Raw genomic sequence first — 20,420 nt, 5'->3', positions numbered from 1 at the left:
CTGTTTCCTTTCGTCGCCGTGTACTTCTTTTTCTCCCCTCGGAATGACTCTCCTCGCCTCTCTCCTTCCTTGACACGTGGCCGCTTTTCTCGGGTTCCGACTCTGCCCTACCGGGGCACCAAACCAATCGCCACTATCGACGCGGCATATTCTCTTGTCAGTCGGAGTGTATCATCTTCGACGGCCGCCCCCGCGGCCCACACCAGTAGAAAACCCTCTCCAAAACAAAGCCGAGCAAGTAACAATGTACAAACTCAAGCCTCAGAGAGAGAGAAATGGGCGAGCTATCCCAAGGCACTTTATTTACGGGCGAACAATGGTCCCGATGCTTCCGGTACTTGATGAGCCGATGTCCAGACCCAGACTCAACGTTTCAATACAACTTGGTGTCCCCCGCGAAATTCTCCGTAGCCGCCGCTTTTTCGTCATTCAACGCCGCGGGTGACCATCCGCGCAGAACGCAGTAATGAGCCCTGGAACCACGGAGGCTGACGGAAAGTCAGGCCGGACCCGGCACATGCGCTGCGGCAGGGTCGCATTCTCCGAACCAACAAAAGGTGCTCTGCTGCTCCCCCATACCACAAATCTGAAGGGTGCGCACGGATTATTTCCACCGCACACTGTCATACTGTCTGTAGACGACAAGGGGTCGTACGGTCCTCGTGTTTGTGCGGGGGGGGGGCGAGAACAGTAGAAATAATCCTTCCAGGTACTCCACTCCGAAATGCCCATTCGTTACACCGAAGGTTTTTTTTCCTTTTTTTATGCGTGGGTTTAATAAACGAGCATAAACATCTTGAAAGGAGCGGGGTTCAGTCCGTGTTTGCGGGGACGTCACACATCCTAGCAAGCCTAAACGTTACGTAACAGCTTACCACTTTCTGGCGGTGGTAATAATCTTGTTGCGAAAGGTGGTCGTATTGGCCATTGTCACACGACTCTGAACAAGTGGTTACATAAAAATTATTGACGGTTCCACAAATGTATGTGCGTGCAATTGTACATATATGTATGATTATTTCGTAAGCTTTTGCTCAATAAAGAAGTTACACCACAGTCACCTCCCTACGCATGCATTGAAAACATCAATTCTCATTGTGCGACAAGCTTTAGGCCAGAGACCTCACGATGGGGAAGAAAAGCTTAGACTGCCTGTCTCAGCGTAAGAATCTCACTGCGCGCTAGCAGCGTCCCTTGGGACTATAAATAAGGTTTCACCATCCAATCACCCATCCCTGGTGCATAGGATATGGCGATTTGACAGAGCAGATAGCCTCTGATATACACCGACTGATTCACTGGTGCGCCCATCCAGTCCGTGTATTGGGGACCCGCTGGTCTTCAAATGCTCAATTGGACGCTGATGCCGCTTGCCATCCAGCGGCAGTTCAACACCTGCTGCCTATACCTCGTTTGTCCTTGAAGGACAGCTTTCTGCACATAGCAATCTTCCAGCGCTCCACGCGTGCACTCATTCCTCCGCGTGGATCAGACCTTCCCGGCCACTTAAATCGCCGAGAGAAGGTTGCGCTCAGGGAGAAGCGCGCTATTCAAGCATATTAGAAAGAGCCACAAAACGAGCACACAAGTATACACAGCACAAGCGCAAACAACTGCCACAAGTCTTACGTGACTGTGGGTAAGCAGCGCGCTCCTTTCGTAAACGTGGCTGCAGGAGCGAATGAAGTGACTTTCACTTTTCCCTAATGGCGAGTCTGGTAAGCGCGCGCACCGGAGTGACCACGCTCCGTGGAGGCGACGACCTTGAGAGGGTACCCAACGAGAGCCTGTCGTGCCAATTCACTACTGATAACAAAAACGCGCTAATGTTCTGAAGCTCTGGGGACCGCCAAACGGCGTATAGTGTAAATGAATGGCTTGCCGTTAGCACTTCGGCAAAACGCACTCTCCATGGCGTGGTTGCCAGCACCACGTGCTGCGAAGCGAGAGGTTACTATTTAGATGCCGCATACACGATGGAATAATTTCTTGTCGTTTTTATTTTCTTCGCATTTTGTTAATGCATACTTTACAATGTCATATCCATGCCAGAAAGACGTCAGTGAAGCCGTGATGGAACCAGGCAGCAAACAATTTCGTGATAAAAGTATCCAGGGTTGAACAGGGTTCAAACTTGGCTCTGCTCTGTGCAAGCGCAGTATCTTGGTACTGAGCCGTAGTGCAGCCCGAAACTGCTACGCATGAAACTGTCCTGCAAGCGCTATGTCGGAAAGGAACCGCGTTTACATATGAAATTTAAAGTGGTGCAAGATTCAAATAATAACCTGGCGTCACATAATGCTAATCGCATAACCCGACGTAACACAATATGAATTACATTATGGCTGCGTCTTTGAATGCTTCCTAACCCCTTCAAAGGGCTCAGCTATAATCATACAGCGTCATCAGCTAGTGAATCAATTTATCGAGACAGTATTTTGATAGTGTAATTGCAGTGTAGTCCTAAGAGAGTTTGCAACTGGTTCTGGAAATGCCGGTTTCCAAGCTTTCGCTGCGATTGTGCTGCGCTTTCTGTGCAAGCGTGGCGTTTGTCAAAGCTTTATCGTTAGCGCAAGAAAAAGTAGACGCATGGTGAACGAAATGACTTCATTTTACAGTCGCTGCAAACCATAGCAGGCGCTTGCGATTGAATTGACTGTAGAGTATTGCAACTACCGTCGGTGAAGCAATCTTTGACCCACTCGTACGAATTGAAGTGGAATCTGTTGCACCCATAGGTTCAACTATGTATTGTTCAATACTGCTGTGCAGTCGTACAGAGTAAAAGAGCACCACAAGCGCCAGGGAAACCTCACATATTTCTAACCAGCTTTCTTTTTTACTTCTCCAGGAACAACAGACCATAGCCAGTTTTCGCTAGCATGGCTGATATACGAACATATTACTGGTGGATTTCTAGTCACCTTATTTCAACTATTTCATAAAACAGTGAATAATGATGTAGCACTTCATATTCAAAGTTTAAAGTTTTCAGTAAAACTCACGTCCAATTAGAACAAGTGAACAATGAGTAATATTCGAACACAAGGAGAATGCGCTTTATTATTTCATAATTTGCAGTGTAAGTAACAAATAGCGCATTAGAGCATTAAGTTATTCTTGCCGTCTGGTTAATATCTGAGGTTAAAGGTTTACGGGCACTAAGATAATTTGCCTTCCAGGTACTATTTGTCTTGATTACGTACATTCATCAAGGTTTTGGATTCCTGCATGACATTACCTGATAAAATGCTGACGTCACTCTCTTTCAGAAAAATACCCATTCAGTTACAAGCTACATTGTGCTCAATAAGAATGAATCTAACTGTCACCTGTAAGTATGACGGGCTATATTACATGTCCGTACAATTTTTTATGAGCAAGTTAGCACGTCGGTTACTGTTAAACTTTATACACGAAAGTCATTGTTGCTTCGGCACGCAGCACGACTGACGGTAACGAATCTATGCATTAAAGCGATGCTACGCAAGGTTCGTTTATTCTAGTGGGCACTCCCACAAATTCAGTAACGCTCAACTTCAAGAAACTTTGAAGCACCTCAGTGAAAAATAATGGTACAGAGAAAGATATTTGAATTCAAACGCTTATGTTTTTACGAGTTATCGCAACCTCCTCCAAAAAACATCTTGTGTTCACTTGCTTTGCAATGCATGTATATTTGTCCAGCTGCTTACTTCCATAAGAAGTTTACACTAACTGCTAATATCATGAAGATTACTGAATCTTCTGCCACACTTCTGCGCCTAAAACAGCAGTGGTCAGGAGTCGACTTTTTTCAGGCACCTTTGAAACCCATGGCGGTACAACATCCTGATGGACACTAAATGACCAGTATCGCCAAGCGTCTCACCGCTTCTGCACAAAATATCCGCCATTTCATCCGGAGTCATACGCTCTCACTTAGCACTCATAAAAAACATTACCTGTTTGTATGCTACACTTATCGCTGCGGCTATCGTGGTCTAATTGATTAGCTCCAGTGGTACGCCATTGGCGCTGCTGATCTGGAAGGCCACGGGTAGGACATGTATTAAAAAGTTGATTTTACTTGTTGAAGTTATCATCATGACGTTGGAGGCATTGAATGGTGTCACGGAGTATGTTCGTACAAGTGAAGTGCACTATGCACCAAGTTTCACTCAATCGCAGCGAGTTATAATTGGTTGCAATGACACTTTCATGGGGATTCAAAAAAAATGTCCTTAAGTCGCGTTTAATTAAGTTGCATTTCACTTGAAGGACCTCCGAGGTCACGCCACTTTGGCGGGTCCAAGTATTGTATATTATGTCAACCTAGAATAGTACAACTTTGTTCGTGACACAATATATATATATATATATATATATATATATATATATTTATATATATATATATATATTCCTGCTTACAGTTGGTAATTTTTTCATCCACTTTTCTTTCTTCTTATTTACATTCCATTAATGTTAATAACTTCCCCTGTACATTCCTTGGCATTACTGTCTGTTATATCTCATTATTATTGTGTTAAAAACACGGAAAAACGAGCCCTTAGGTATACACTTCTTTCCCTTATATATATATATATATATATATATATATATATATATATATATATATATATATATATATATATATATATATATATTGGACAAATCATTTGGAAGCTGTCAAGGCTTGGGGTCCCCAAGGACGTGGTGGTTCATCAGCTGTTTCGATGCCAATAACGCCCCGCTGTGGTGGTCTCGTCGCTAAGGCACTCGGCTGCTCACTCGCAGTTCGCGGGGTGGAATTTCGGCTCCAGCGGCTGCAATTTCGATGAAGGCTAAAATGCTGTAGGCCCCTGTGCTTAGATTTGGGTGCACGTTAAAGAACCCCAGGTGGTCGAAATTTCCGGAGCCCTCCGCTACGGTGTCTTTCATAATCACATGGTAGTTTCGGGACTCTAAACCCCGCATAGAAATCAATCAATCGAAAAATTGGTGCCAATAAAAGTGTCCTATAACTTCTACCGTCAACAACACCACTATCACATTGAACATCCACGGAGGCAGAGCACCAACGCCACCACGAACACCATTTCTAGAAAGGGTGAAAGTTAAGCTGAACTGCAGTTGATCCGGCAATTATACTAGGACTAATACTGTTGATGGTGCAGGATACCTTTAGAGCTGAGAAGACAGTGCAGTTGTGCTAGATTTTGTTGTACTTCGCAGCTAAAAAATGTGAAACATGCGGACGTACAGTTTTGTCATACCAAATTGATTGATAGGTGGTGTTTAACGTCCCAAATCCACCATATGATTATGAGAGACGCCGTAGTGGAGGGCTCCGGGAATTTCGACCACCAGGAGTTCTTTAACGTGCACGCAAATATGAGCACACGGTTGTTATACCATATTAGCGCATGCCGTGGCAGTACTTCCGCCAAAACTGTTTTCGATTGACCAATCTACGTGCGACTATCTTCAAGGCTGTATCACCGCTTTTTTTTTTGTTCGATTGAAAATTTTCAGTGGAGGCACAGGACTGCATCTGGCTCCGAGACCAAAAGCTGGCTTCTTGATCCTCCTGTACTTCTCAACTTGCCATTTCAGTACTACAGCTCCCCTTCATCAGTGAAGTTAATGCTTGCTTTTATTTCGCGCTTTTCAGTCGCTGCTGAAACGCATCTCCAGAGCAGGTTTAGTGAAAAATTTAGCAGCTGGACTACCAAGAAAATACAATGACATCCTCATGCAATGCCTATTTAGAAGTGTAGCTGCAAAAACTGCCGTAGTACAGTGAGGAGTGAATGCAGAGCAGAGTGGCCAGCACCGCTTTGAATAACCACATTCGGTTCTTTTTTCGCTGAGTCTACTATAAATTTTCCAGTATCTTGTTGCGCTTTGTTGTTTATTTGATTTTTGCCCACAAATATCGCGATTTTGGAGATCGCCTTCACTAATGCGCATTTCTCATTCACTAACTTGTTTGTCAATAGCAATAAGTAGCTGAGCGAAAAGCCATCTGCACTGTTTCTCATCAAAGAGGTGACGATGAAGTCCCTAGAAAGAACTAAAGTAGTGCCTTGACGACGTATTGAGCGCTAAGAGACAGGCACATGAGAGAGAGCACAACACAATGCATCTCTTTTCTATGTCCCTGCCTCTTAGCGCTCAATGTGTTGTCAAGTTCTGTTTACCAACACGCCCAAAAAATGGCAATTAGTGCCATTCGTCTCTGTGTGCAAACTCCTCCTTTCTCCTGTGCTTGGTAATGCGAGGGCCATCTTGTCCGTCTTCTGTCACGGGTTTTATGTTGTTTGTTTCCTGGCCACAGAAGCAAGCGCATGCTCACAACAAAACCGGCAGAAGGTATGCCTGGGTCCGCAGTGTCCTGGTAGACACCATATAGGCACTGCTGCAGCTGCTGGGAGAGGAGGTAGAGATAAAGGCGCGTTGTGGGCGATACTTCAGTTTTTAAAGACGATACTCTTTCTTGGCGACCATCGACGCAAAAATTTTGGCCTACCTGCCTGTATGTATGTATGTATGTATGTATGTATGTATGTATGTATGTATGTATGTATGTATGTATGTATGTATGTATGTATGTATGTATGTATGTATGTATGTATGTATGTATGTATGTATGTATGTCCATTTGCCTGTTAGTCCACCATTAAGCAAATGAGGCATTATAAACGGCACCAGCGTATATCCCAAACAGCCGACCACATCAGCAGCGCCCACCAATGTTGCTCACGATTCAACGTTCATACTTGTGCGATATTCATTTAAAAAGCAATATTGCGCATATCTGAGGCACCATAACAACGCGTATATGTTCTGTATGTGCGTATTTTACTAGAAAAGGCATACATAATTTATTTTAAGGACCGTAGCGTTAATCACGTGGCGCTGACCATGAAACGCTTGCACCAAAAGGGAAGTGTTTCCAACGCTTTGCTAAGACGACAGGGTGGTGGCACCTACCCATCGCCTTGCGTTCTATCCCTTATCACTTCTGAGACGGGCGCGCGCGCCTGTCCTAAGGCCACGCGTTTCGTTTTCCAAGATAACTGCCAGATAGCGATCATGCCTCACGCGTGACGTGACTTGGTGCGCTCGTTCGCCTCCGCTGCACGCTCGAGGCACTCTAGCGCAGCGCCTTCAGAATATCATTTACCAATTTTCTTGCGCAGAACAATAAATAAACGTTTTGTTCAGTTCCTCCAGAAGCAAGATTCTGCAATTGTCGTCTTTCGACGACAATTGCAGAATAAAATGCAGATACGGGGCAAATGTTTTAGCGACTTTTTTAGGTAAATGGTCAACATAGCGCCCCCTCTACTTCCGATAACTCAATGTGTGGGGCAGTGTTTGTGTCCTGCTTAAGGCGATGAGTGAAAGGGTGGTGCTATCCCTCGCGACATGGTCCGCCCCACATGCTCACGCCTATGGTTAAAAGTTAAACTCAAACATAAATTCCGCATACACCAACAACGTTAATTATGCACTGGCAAAACCTGCCTTCAGCCAAATGAAGACTGTCCTTGACACAAGTTTTAAAAAGGAGCGGTCTGCTTTCGTTCATGATTGCACATTTCCGCTTATAAAATAAGTGATTCATCAAGTCCCATTCATAATTGATGTACAATTTTATTATAGTTAAAATTGATTTTAAGAAGGGCAAAATTCTCTATGTTTTCACTTCTTTAGGGCTTCTTCTGAACAGTATTGGCTTAATTGCTCTGTAGCATCTGGCACCGCGGGTGTGTAAATTAACACGTACTCTGGTGCAGTGTTCTTTTCTTTGCGCACTCCTCGAGTACGGCGAACTCAGTTTAGGAATTGAGGACATGGTCAAGCCTTGCAAGCTGTCGATAGGCTTAGGGTGCTATACCACCAAAAGCAGTGAAAGATTCGTCTGTCTTAAAGGACTCCAGTTTTAAATAGAAAAATTACGATGCATGATATGAGACGACTCTAATGAATTAAAGCTCTTTACGAGATGACACGTTATAACCGAAAGCTCTTCGCGGTCGCTTGAAAAAGCTTGAACACATACAGCTGATTGACAGTGTGCTGAATAATGCTCCAAAATTGCGAATAGATATCCAGCTACGTTACAAGTGTTGATTGATTGATATGTATGGTTTAACGTCCTAAAGCAGGAATATTATTACGAGGCAGTGTGCATGGCTCCGCCCCGTCGTAGACGCATTGATGAAGAAGAAGCGGATTCGGCACGCGAGATCCTAGCAGCCCTGGGGTGTCACACCTACCTGAAAATAGTGCACACTCCTTTATCACTTCCGTGTATTTGTAATCCCCGTAACAAATTGGTAGACGTGCTGGGTAACGAAGCGCCATACAACTGAGCTCCACAGTGGTCGTCAAATTGGGGTTTCCATGACGGAACACGAGACTTAGCCCACGGCCACCTCTCCATCAGCCTCGGCGACGTCTGCACCATCCACGGCAATGCCTCCACTGGCCTCACCCCAACCCATGTACGTGCTGACACATCCGAAACATCCAGAAACGTTCTGTGATACGGACGAAGTTGATGTTGACGACTGGATAGCCGACTATGAACGTATGAGTGCGCTCAACCGGTATGACCCGTCTCTCATGCTGGCCAACATGCTGTTTTACCTGAAAGGCACGGCCAAAGTCTAGTACGAGAACCATGAGGAGGAGATCGGCAGTTGGGACACATTCAAGGAGAAGCTTCGCGACTTATTTTGGAAGCCCATTGGTCGAAAGGTGGCGGCGAAGAAGGAATTGTCTATACGTGCTTGGACATCCACAGAGCCGTATATCTCGTATATACAGGACGTGCTGGCTCTATGCCGTAAAGTCGACAACGACATGTCGGAGTCAGATAAGGTTGGCCACGTCCTCAAGGGGATAACGGACGATGCGTTCAACCTGCTGATGGGCCGGAACTGCGCGACCTTCGAGGAAATTATTCAGGAATGCCGGCGTTTTGAACAGGCCAAAAGCAGGCGTATTTCAAGATAATCACTCGACTGCCGAACACAGCTGCGACGTCCTGCTGCGAAGATGGACTGGCCTCTCATCGGCAGTCTTCACCGATGTCTGAAATTACGCGAATCGTCCAGCGGGATATCGAAGCAATTACACCTGCTCTTCCCAGCAATGGCCACGTCGATTCACAAGTAGCTCAGGTTTGCTTGGTACAGTCGATTGTGCGGGAAGAACTCAGCACTTTGGGCTTCGATATCTGCACCCTTGCTCAGTCTCGACCGATTGGCTTCCGTTCAAGGTCGCCTCCTCGCCCCAGGTCATCGCCCCAGGAACGGTCTGTTCCACGCTCTCGCAATCCGGCCGAATGGCTAACGGCCATTCGGCAATTCGACCATTCAGTGGATGATCGGCCGATCTGCTTTAACTGCCGCCGCATAGGGCACTTCGCACGGTATTGCCGCAACCATTGGTTTTTGTCCCGAACACAGTATAACACTGCTCGCCGCGCCAAAAGCTACTGCCTTTTGCAGCCTCCTCTAGCCTTTTCCAGCCTCCTTTCCAGCCGATCCCCGACAGCTACCCCCGCCTTTCATCCTTCGATGCCCCTGATGCACAGCACAGCCGCTCACTGTTGCCTTGACGTTATCAGTCTCGTTCGCCGCCTGCACGTCGCCCGTCGTCCTCTTCTCTACGACAACGCCCGACCTCCCCGCTAAATTCTCATCAGAGAAACTAAGCGGTGCAGCTCTTAGAGGTGAAGCTGCATCCTCGATACCGACCTCAAATCCTCTACTTGTACTGCCGACACGACGAATTTTGATCGAGGTAGACGTTGACGCCTGACTGATTCTGAACTTATTGACACTGGGGCACATATTTCTGTGATGAGTGCCCGACTTCGTCGCCGCCTGAAGAAGGTTCCCACACCAGCTGCTTCTGGCATTATTCGTGTCACCGACGGAAGAAGTCTTGCCATCACAGGAATGTCCACAGCACGAATCACAATCACCGATCACCCCACATCTGCTCTCTTTGCAGTTATCGAGCAGTGCCCCAATGACCTGATTCTTGGATTGGATTTCTTGTCCACTCATGCCGCTCTCATCGACTGTGCAACCGGCGTTCTCCAACTTGAACTGCCTCGACATGGGGCTGTGCCGTCCTCACCATCACACCGCTTGCGCGCTGTTCATTATGTTCGGCTGTCATCGCAAGCCACCACTTGTGGCCTTAACGATACCACCAGCTCTTCCTGACGGTGACTACATAGTGCCTCCATTAGTGAATGTGCTCTTGGCACGAAGTGTTGCTGTGCCGCATACCATCGTGACTATCGTGGACAACTACGTTCAGCTTCCGCTTCTCAACTTTAGTAGTTCGATTCAAGCTCTCCCGCAAGGCATTTGATTAGGCCATGTTTCCCCACTTGATGCATGTAACATCGTGGCATTAGACTCTGAAGACTGCTTGTCCCCTATTGCAGCCAGCCGAGCAAACGCACCTACCAATGAAATCCCGATGATGATTGCCCCTGATATTTTGCCCTGTCAGGCGTCGCAACTCCACCACGTTCTAACCACCTACCGAGATATTTTCGACATAGATGACCACCCTTTAGGTCAAACGTCCGTCGTGCGTCATCAAATACATACCGGCGATGCTAGTCCTGTTAGACGGTGACCATATCGTGTTTCACAGTCCGAGCGCCAGGTCATACAACTAGAAGTCGAGAAGATGCTCTCTAATGGAGTAATAGAGGCCTCTTCAAGTCCATGGGCGTCACCTGTTTGTTTAGTCAAAAAGAAGGATGGCAGTTGGAGGTTTTGCGTTGACTACCGTGCCTTGAACAAGATAACCCGCAAAGACGTATTTCCGCTGCCACGAATCGACAAAGCCTATGACTGCCTTCAAGGTGCACGATACTTCTCATCTATAATTCTGCGTTCGGGCTATTGGCAAATTTCCGTCGACAATTCAAAATGCGAAAAAACTGCCTTTGTCACAAAGGACGGCCTTTATCAGTTCAAGGTTATGCCTTTTGGGCTGTGCAACGCCCCGGCAACGTTCGAACGCATGATGGACTCTCTCCTCCATGGTTTTAAATGGTCCATGTGCCTTTGCTACGTCGACGATGTGATTAATTTTTCCCCAAAATTTGAAAGCCACCTAACTCGTTTGTCCACCATTCTAGCCGTTTCTCGTCGAGCGAGTTCAATTTCAGCCGACGAGGAATCACGGTCCTTGGTCGTCGGATAAGTGCTGCTGGCCTCCAACCGGACCCTGACAAGATTAGCGCTGTCAAGAACTTTCCTCTGCCTTCTACTTCAAAAATGTTCGTTGTTTTGTGGGCTTTTGTGCTCGTGCTTCCGACGTTTTATACGCAATTTCGCTAAAATTCACGACCACTCACTGATCTTCTCAAAAAGAATGGGCCCTTCTTGTGGGGCCAAAACCAAGCAGCTTCGTTTCCCATGCTGATCCAGCTGCTCACTTCACCATCAATATTGGATCACTTCGACCCGTCCGCGACGACTGAAGCTCGCACAAACACCAGTGCTCACGGCATCGGCGCCGTCCTCGCTCAACACCAGGGGGCCAAACGCATGTTATTACGTATGCCACCCGCCTTTTCTCCACATCTCAGCGAAACTATTCGATAACGGAGCACGAGTGTCTTGCGTTGGTCTGGGCTGTAGCGAAATTTCGCCCCTCTTTGTATGATCGGGAGTTTTCAGTTATTATGGACCGCCACGCTCTGAGTTGGTTATCGTCGCTCAAGGACCCAACTCGTCGCCTAGGTCGCTGGTCTCTACTTCTCCAGGAGTGTAACTTCGACGTAATTTATAAGTCTGGTAGGTTACACCAAGATGCCGATTGTCTCTCACGTTATCTGGTTGACCCTGCTAGCCTCGCCGTCCATGAGAGCGATTCTTGTGTGCTTGCCATATCCGATTTGCGCGACATCAGCACAGAGCAGCGCCAGAACGCAACCCTCAAGACGGTCATTGGGCGAGGAGTATCTTCAGGATATTCCGACCCTTCGCTCCATCTATATGTCCTTTGCAACGAAATTCTGTACCACCGCAACATGAAGCCTCATGGCCCTGACTTCTTGCTAGTTACTCCCCGACACCTGTGTGCCACCACTCTTCATCTGCACGAGGCTCCGACGGCAGGACACCTAGGTTTTTCACGCGCCTATCACCACGTGTAGCAACGGTTGTTTTGGCCTGGCATGTATAAATTTGTGCGCCACCATGTCACTGCTTGAGAGCGCTACCAGCGTCACAAAATTCCTGTTCTCCATAGGACTGGCCTGCTCCAACCTATCGACATTCCCCCGGAACCATTCTTCCGCGTCGGCCTCGACTTGCTCGGACCTTTCCCAACGTCTGTGTCAGGCAGCAAATGGATCGCTGTCGCCACTGACTATGCGACCCCATATGCTATAACTCGTGCCTTACCAAGTAGCTGTGCTACAGACGTCACAGACTTTCTACTGAATGACGTCATTGTGCGGCATGGGGCTGCGCGCCAGCTTATCACGGATCGTGGCCGCTGCTTTCTCGCAAAAGTTATCGATGAAATGCTCCGCAGCTGGCTTACCGAAAATCACCTTACTACTGCCTACCATCCCCAGACCAACGGTTTCACAGAGCGCCTCAACCGAACTCTTACAGACATGTTGACCATGTACGTCTCTGCTGATCACCGTGACTGGGACGCAATGCTCCCCTACGTTACGTTTGCGTACAATTCATCAGAGCATGACACCGCCAGCTATTTTCCGCTTTTTCTTCTGTACGCCGCAACCCTGCCTTGCCATTCGACACACTCCTTTCATCTGATACCACCGAATCAACGATGTATGCTCAGGACGTTGCTTCTCGAGCCCGCGTCGCTCGCCAAATCACGCACACTAGGCTCACTGCTTTTCAGGCCTCATAAAAAGTCCGCTATGATGACTGCCACCGCAACGTTGACTACCCTGCTGACTTTCTCGTCGTACTTTGGAAGCTGCATCGGCGTGAAAGCTTGTGCGAGAAGCTCCTTCCACGATACGCCAGGCCCTACAAAGGTCTCCGCAAGGTCACTCACGTCGACTACCTCATTACTCCCGTTGAACCATATTCATCTTCTGCCACACCACCCACTGATGTTGTTCATCTGTCGCAACTAAAACGCTACTACACTGCTAGTCCTGATTAACTTAGCGGCGCCTTGACAACCCTTCGTCCGCCGGGGGTGATAATACGAGGCAGTGGGCATGGCTCCGCCCCGTCGTAGACGCATCGATGAAGAAGAAGCGGATTCGGCGTGTGAGATCCTAGCAGCCCTGGGGTGTTATACATACCTGTAAGTATTGCAAATACACTTTTTTCTCGCTTCCGTGTATTTGTAATCACCGTAACAATATCATTATGAGAGACGTCATAGTGGAGGGCTTCGGAAATTTAGACCACCTGTTGTTTTTTAACATGCGTCCAAATCTGAGCACAAGGGCCCACAACATTTTTGGCTCTACTGGAAACGCAGTCACCGCTGACGGGATTCTATCCCGTGACTCGAAGGTCTGCAGCCAAGTACCTTAACGACTAGACCACTGTGGTAGGCTACGTTGCAAGTGTTGCGACGCTGAGTCCAGTGGGTCACATTTTCGGTAGCGTGCCTCTGACGTAGTGTCAATCGTCCATCAAGTCAGATGAGGTGCTCTGAGAACGATAAATCCATCTAGATGGTTAGGAACGGAAATGTCGACATAAGGAGATCAAGGGATCATTTAAGTTAGGGCTGGTTAAAGAAATAAAATTACACACAATGTCTTCCGCTTATAAAGCGCCTTGTTGCCAACCTTGGGCGCATTGTGCGCATCTGCAGCAAATATGGCACTAGGTGGTCTTGGTGCTCTACCCACGAAGGCGGTGAAGACAACACACAATGTACGTGGATAGGGCGCAACCTAAAGGCTGACCAAACATGGTCACGAACGCACAAAACCAAGCTTTTGCACAAGACACCAAAATTTTTCACTCGTTCAGTGATCCTGACTGGTCTAGGTCCCAAGAATTTTCCCGGAGAGAGTTTGGAGCTCAAAATGTAAAGTGGGGATGAGGTTGTCAACCACGGAAAGACCAGCTACTTCAATTGGCCACGTGCCAAACTTGCCTGGCTGTGTTCGAGAGAATAGTGTAGCGGTTAGACAGGATTATCTTCAAACATACCACCCCATGCAGCAGATACTATAGAGAGAAGAGGGATCAGAAGTCGTTGACTAATCTTTCGTCGTTTTTCAGGAGTTACCCCTTAATACCTGCAAATTTCCGTGAATTTGCTCTCCTCGACAGGTTCAGCGGCAGCCGGTTTAGTATTAGTTTTTAAAGAACTTGTTGTTGGGATAGTTGGTACAATAGTGTCATGTGCTCGTGCTCAAAATAATTTTTGTAAGTAGTCTTAGTTTTCACCCTGAAGAGCAAATACCTCGGCGGCTTGGAAGATGGCCCTATCGCCTCGTTGCTTGCCCGCAACGCCTCTCGTCGATGTCAGGGTCACATTGAGCTTTCCTGTCTCGTTTTTTTTTTCACGCCGAGCCGGTCTGTTGACACCCTTTTTTATGCTTGAGAGAGGTGATGGGCCTGACTCAACTGCACAACCCTGCTTGAAATACGTAAAAAATCTTCGTTGGGTTCACAACCGCCGATGTAATTGCAATGCTGATGACGGCCATATAATACTTGTAGAGTCGGATCACTATCAGTAGCAAAGTGGAATAATAATCTTGTCTGCAGTTTGCAGATTGCGCTGCTGTGGACTGCACTCGGGAACTGTTTGTCCATATGCAGTCCTCATGTTTTTTTGCTAAGACGTCGCTTTGTGCTTTTTATTTCCGGGTTCGACTCGTGGGCTGGCTGAATCGCTGCAATATGAAGCATGGCTGTGAATATCAGAACGTCTGCTACTGAAGATTTCTTTCGTACTTCATCGCTAAGACTTAGTTCAGCTGGTAAGGCTGTCATGGCTGGCCGTACATTGTCAATGAATTGTGCAACATGCTGGAGCTTCCCATGCTCTGCTGCAGTAATACGTAGGTATTGAAACGAAATGGCAAGCTGGGCTAGTTGGTACGTATTCCTATATGAAAAAAAAGTGCACGAAAGAAAATGAGAACAGCCAAGAGAGTGAGCAGCCTCCCTATCAAAACGCCGAAAATTTAAGAGATTGAATTAGGAAAAGGTCGAAGAACGGCGGAAAATTAAAATGCTGAAAATTCTAAATGATTCAAAAACGAAATCCCTAATACATAAAGCGGGAAAGCACTTGAAACACGTTGAAAACGACGTGAATTTCTGTTTAATTGGAGAGAAACTAACTAAGACGTTGTGTGACGTGCTCCTAGAAGGGAAAAGCTAACCTGGTTATTTTATGCACATATGTGACGAGAAAGTAGGCAGCGACGAGAAGGCAAGGCTGAAGTGGTTACCGACCTTCCTGTAGAATACTGCCTTCGTAATGTCGAAGACAAAGATAGTTCAAATCCGTGCTCTTTCAGAAGATCACTTACTTTAAAAGGTATCAAACTAGGCTCAAAGACAACGTCGAGGGAGCGTCCGTCCAATACCACCTTGATTATCAGCCCTGCTCACTGCCGCCTTGACGTCACTCGTTTCGCCCAAGCAAGAACCCGTACGGGAGGATGTGAATTCATTGTCACCATCGTCTCCCATTGAAAAATAAAGCGTTCACGGCGAGTTTTACATGCTAAACAGCTTTATTCTGCCATTTGGGTTCAAAAAGGCGCTAGTTTAGGTGATGTACTGCGCTTGAGAGCGTTTGAAGGTTCTCCTGTGAGCCATTCCTTCAGTGAAAATGTCAAAGATTGTAGGCTATCGATTGTGTGATCGATCAATGGAAAAAAATATCATGAACCAAGAAAGTGGTGAAATAACTAAGATAAACTTTAACATTTTTGTTTATTCACACACACATACACGCACACACACACACACACATGTACACTATCTAGAGCAAGCGTAGAAACAGTTCCTAGTCGTTTGCAGCGTTTGTGCAGGTTTCTTTGTACACTTTTGAACATCTGTCTTCATAGACACGTAGTTATTGAGAAGAGCCTGTGCTGCTGCCACAAGTATGTTTTTTTAGTACAATATGAGGGGGATAAGAACCACTGCAAAATAAAAGAAAGTTTTTCGTTTCACAAACCTCTCTTGCAACCGACACAAGGAGCAACATTTATATTTGGCTCTGGCCCATCTCGCTGTGTGCGAAGTTGCTCCTATAAGTTAGGGCCAGAAAAAATGTTAGTACTGGGTCTAGATTAAACTGTGTAGCCCTCGTGGGCGCTTCTACCATGCTGCCGGTTCTTGTATTGGTATATTTAGTAGTGGTTCTCAAATTTTCTAGCTTGAAGTAGAGCTCACAGACCTGGTAACCATTCAAGAAAGCGCTTTACATAAGTGTATGCACGCATCTAAATATCAACGAAACATACTAGGCTAAGGTGCTGACCACAATAAATTGGCAGGAACACCGGCAAAAAAATACTATCCACAAACCCAATTTGCTAAGTACTGAAATAGCGTTCATTCCACTCTGATCAACCAAGCGAACAGAAAAAATACAAGTCCGCGGCACTACTCACCAATAGAAAAATGTTTACCGATCCTAAAGAAAAAATGCCTGTTATGGAACGTACTGCTACGCGCGTCTATTATTTTATTGCCACGGCTTAGGCTAACAAGTAAGAAGCACACATGACACCTTTATTTTAGAGCATGAACGGGACACGGTGAAGATGACGTGAATGAAACGACTTAGAATAATGAAGTACGGACACAAGTACCTTCGGGTCACAAAGAAAATGAATGTTGACGTCAGCTTGACGAACCACACGCTCCCATTTTCTTCTTTGGTTGTCCTTAGAAAACAAGAATACGCGCAGCATCGGTTCCTTTGCTGCGACAAGTCCCCACGCAGTATCGCCCAACCGTTCGGATTTCTAGTCGTAGAGATAGCGAGTATCCAGTGCACACAATGAATCACATATCCACCCTGCAGTTCGCGAACACAAAAAGATGGTCTTCTCAAGTCGCCAACAACAGCACTTGCATGCCACAAAAACTTTCGTCGGGCTTGGCAATCCATGTCTGTCGAGCGACGAGAGCAAGCGTAGGCACATCTGTGCAGCGAAACACACTGGTCAAAACGGAGTGACGTCAGAGCCCGTGGCCGACACAGTGAGCAGGCCTGAAGTTATATAGGTGGCAAAAATCCGCCTCAGTGAAACATTGGCTAAGATGCTCGGCTGCTGACCCCAAAGTTGACGGCTTCAATCTCGACCGTGGCAGGCGCATTTTGCTGGAGGCAATACGGCAGAGGTTCGTGTGCAGTTCTATGTCAGTGAACCTCTAAGAACACCAGATTGTTGCAATTCTGAAGCCCTCTACTGCGGCGTCCTTCATACCATAACGACGTTTTGGAACGTTAAATCTCAGATAATGTTGCATTATTATTAACGTCGAAGGAGCGATCAGAAGAGACCAGCCCCGCTGCTCACGAACAAAATTCAAGGGTTATGCGGAAATCATGTGGCACCTTCTTTGGGCAGCCAGTACGATGTCATTGTTTTACGTTCTCTGCAAGAAATTAGACGCAGTTTATTTGTTTGAAATGCAATCTACAAGGAATCGCTCTGCTATTCGCAATGTTCATAGACTGACGCGCCCTCTAGTGGAACTCAGGAGCGTTCTCTCGAGGATGATCAGCTGGCACACGTTCTTTAGGCTGCAGTGTGCTAGCCTGAGTGTTAACGCGTCAACGAGAAACGAACACAAATCACTTTTTATGTTTTGTACATCAGTGAATATACCAGACAATTCATGATGCTATAAAACTGATTCGCTCTTGCAAGACGCGAAGTTTTCGCGAAATTACGTGACAAATTGTGCGTTTTAATATAGCCTGCAGAGTACACATATTATCTTCGCAAGATTTTCTGCAGCCACTTTGGATAATAGGTGTTAGTGTATGACCTTTGTAGTTAAAACTCACCTGGTTTTACGAGCGTATAATATTCGTTTTATTTTTTTAGTGCGTGAATTTCATAACATTTATAGTACGTGGAAATAAGCGTAGGCTTGTGATTCTCTCTTCTAAACCTTGACCAACACTGCATTACTTGATTCTTACGTTCTTCGATAGATGGCAGCATACTGCAAGCAATTCGCTGCTCGCCGTGTGTCAGAATCAATTTTTTTTCCACGCCCAGATAAACGTGGTTAGTGTCGCCGTGTTGACGTTGTGCATGGTGATTGAAGCGTTGTGTTATCGAAGTCGTCCAGTTAAAAAAAATCCCCAGATTACTTCCAGCATTAGCATTCGAAAAAACAGTACTGACGTCGAAGATTTTCCACCGGATGGAGAGCGCAGCCAGAGCGACAGCAACAATGAACGATGAGCTGCTAGCTCACGAGCAGCAAGTTGCACTTCCCGTCCCCTAGTGCTTCAATGTTTTTACGCTCGTTAGTCACCTTGATTCTATTTATTATACAATTTCCTTCAAAGCGATCAAACTAAAAGCATAGTTTGTCTTGTGATTTGCATGTAGCCCCATTACAGTGGATATTACGGAGCGCCGCACGCCACCAACATGCTCGAGTTCGACCAGCGAAGCAAGACGGGTACAGCCATGAAACGTGCAGTTACAACTAAAGTTCACGTCTTTCTGCTTAATCTTCCTTAACTTCCACGGTACCGTCCGAACGACGTTATTTAATGTTCGATGAATTTTCACAATTTCGACGTTCCGAAAAGCGCACACGTGTATTCACTTTGATATCATTGTTGCGATTGCGCTGATTGAACCTACATGAATATACGAGTGCAGATGATTGCGCACTGTTAGAGTCTGTGACACAGGTGCTACCTAATGGAAAGGTGAATTATTGTGTCCCGTTGAAGGAGTAACTGCATGCATACTGCTTACAGTGCAACCAATGCCGACAGCGTAATATGTTTGCAACCACCGGTACGTTCAATATTTGGTCGCTTGCAACTGCGACGGCGCCTTTCTCGTGGCACACCACTGTTGAAAATTCGCCAGGCAGGCTTGGCACAAATGATCTCGGAGTGTCATTCTGTTTATACGTCAATTAGACTTCACACAGTTTTCTGTAGTACATCCAGGATGACGCAAGGCGTCATTGATGCATGGTCGATCAGCTGGCACGACCACCCTTCGCACAGCGGCAAGAAACGAGGTAGTGAACATTTCATAGTTCTTACAGTTTGGTGAGGTACTTTAGTACTATATATATTCATTCTACGATCAAAAGTTCATCGGCTGAAAGGAGTACGGGGCGTACGTCCGTGCGTCTTATCTTTCCCTATGCGAGTTCACGGGTTTCCACATCCTTCTTAGATTGCACAGTGTGCCACTTGTAGCCCATGGACATTGAGGATTCGTTGACATAGGCAGTATATATATATATATATATATATATATATATATATATATATATATATATATATATATATTTCTGAAGGCTTGAACTACATATAAAGGATTCAACATGGCTGTTGGAACAGAGGGCGAAAACGTGCGCATATCTTGCAAGGCTTGCGGAACGTTCCTCTTGGCAAGACTAATCATCTTCCGCTGTGTGCCTAGTGTGATGCAGTAAATTTTAGGTTTCAGCATAGTGATGTTTCGGTGTTTCGATTTTTGGGCATTGTCAGCTATCGGTGTTCTGTCAATTTCGCTTTTTGATTTATTGGTGCTTTAAATTTCGGAACTCCGATGATTTGGCATTTTCATTTTCGGCATTTTGAACGGCACCCGAGTGAACACACACAACGCTGCGCGTGTTCACCATTTTGTCTTTGTATTTCCACGTGCTGTTTTCTTCAAATGTGAGTTCATTGATGTGAACAATGAATATTACAGTAAGTCTCACTTCTTTGAAGACTACTTTCTGTGTCGAAAACAGGAACATGGGACAAAGTGCCTGCTACTTTGTTGAGTTCTTCATTCTGATACGGTAGAATGGAGCTATACAAATCAAACTTTCCAGTCACGTCTGTGTACTCTTTTTAGTCTTAAAATAAAAAAAAATCACAGCATATCCACGAAGTGAATTCATCATTATGATGGGGTGCAACGTCCATCAGTTCTTCCGTGCGCCCGTCCCTGTGCTCGTCCTTGCGTCCGTCCATGCGCCCGTGCGTTCATATATGAGCCCATCCATGTGTCCATCCGGTTTTGCCTACACATGTCTGTCTGTCCGTCCATTCGCGTGTCCGTCCATCTGCTGATTTGTCGGTTCATCTGTGCGTCCTCTGTCCTTCTAGTTAACATCCAAGTACCACCATCTGAGATCTGTTGGTAATATAATCATATACAAGTGTCGTCATAGAGCAGACATTCCAAAGAC

General features: G+C 46.2%; 1 protein-coding gene across 3 annotated transcripts in view; it reads left to right on the top strand.

The window, feature by feature from the left end:
• LOC142766986 (japanin-like-RA2) overlaps positions 1 to 20,420 on the top strand; it is a 127,711-nt gene that overhangs the window by 83,370 nt on the left and 23,921 nt on the right. For all 3 annotated transcript variants that reach the window (XM_075868201.1, XM_075868202.1, XM_075868200.1), the window contains one exon: positions 3,273 to 3,334. In XM_075868201.1, the coding sequence (XP_075724316.1) occupies positions 3,273 to 3,334 (62 nt within the window). The remainder of the gene's footprint in view (positions 1 to 3,272; positions 3,335 to 20,420) is intronic.

Source organism: Rhipicephalus microplus, chromosome 7 (genome assembly GCF_043290135.1).
Source record: "Rhipicephalus microplus isolate Deutch F79 chromosome 7, USDA_Rmic, whole genome shotgun sequence".
In the NCBI taxonomy this organism is placed as follows: Eukaryota; Metazoa; Arthropoda; class Arachnida; order Ixodida; family Ixodidae; genus Rhipicephalus; species Rhipicephalus microplus.
This window is presented reverse-complemented; position numbering and strand designations above follow the sequence as displayed.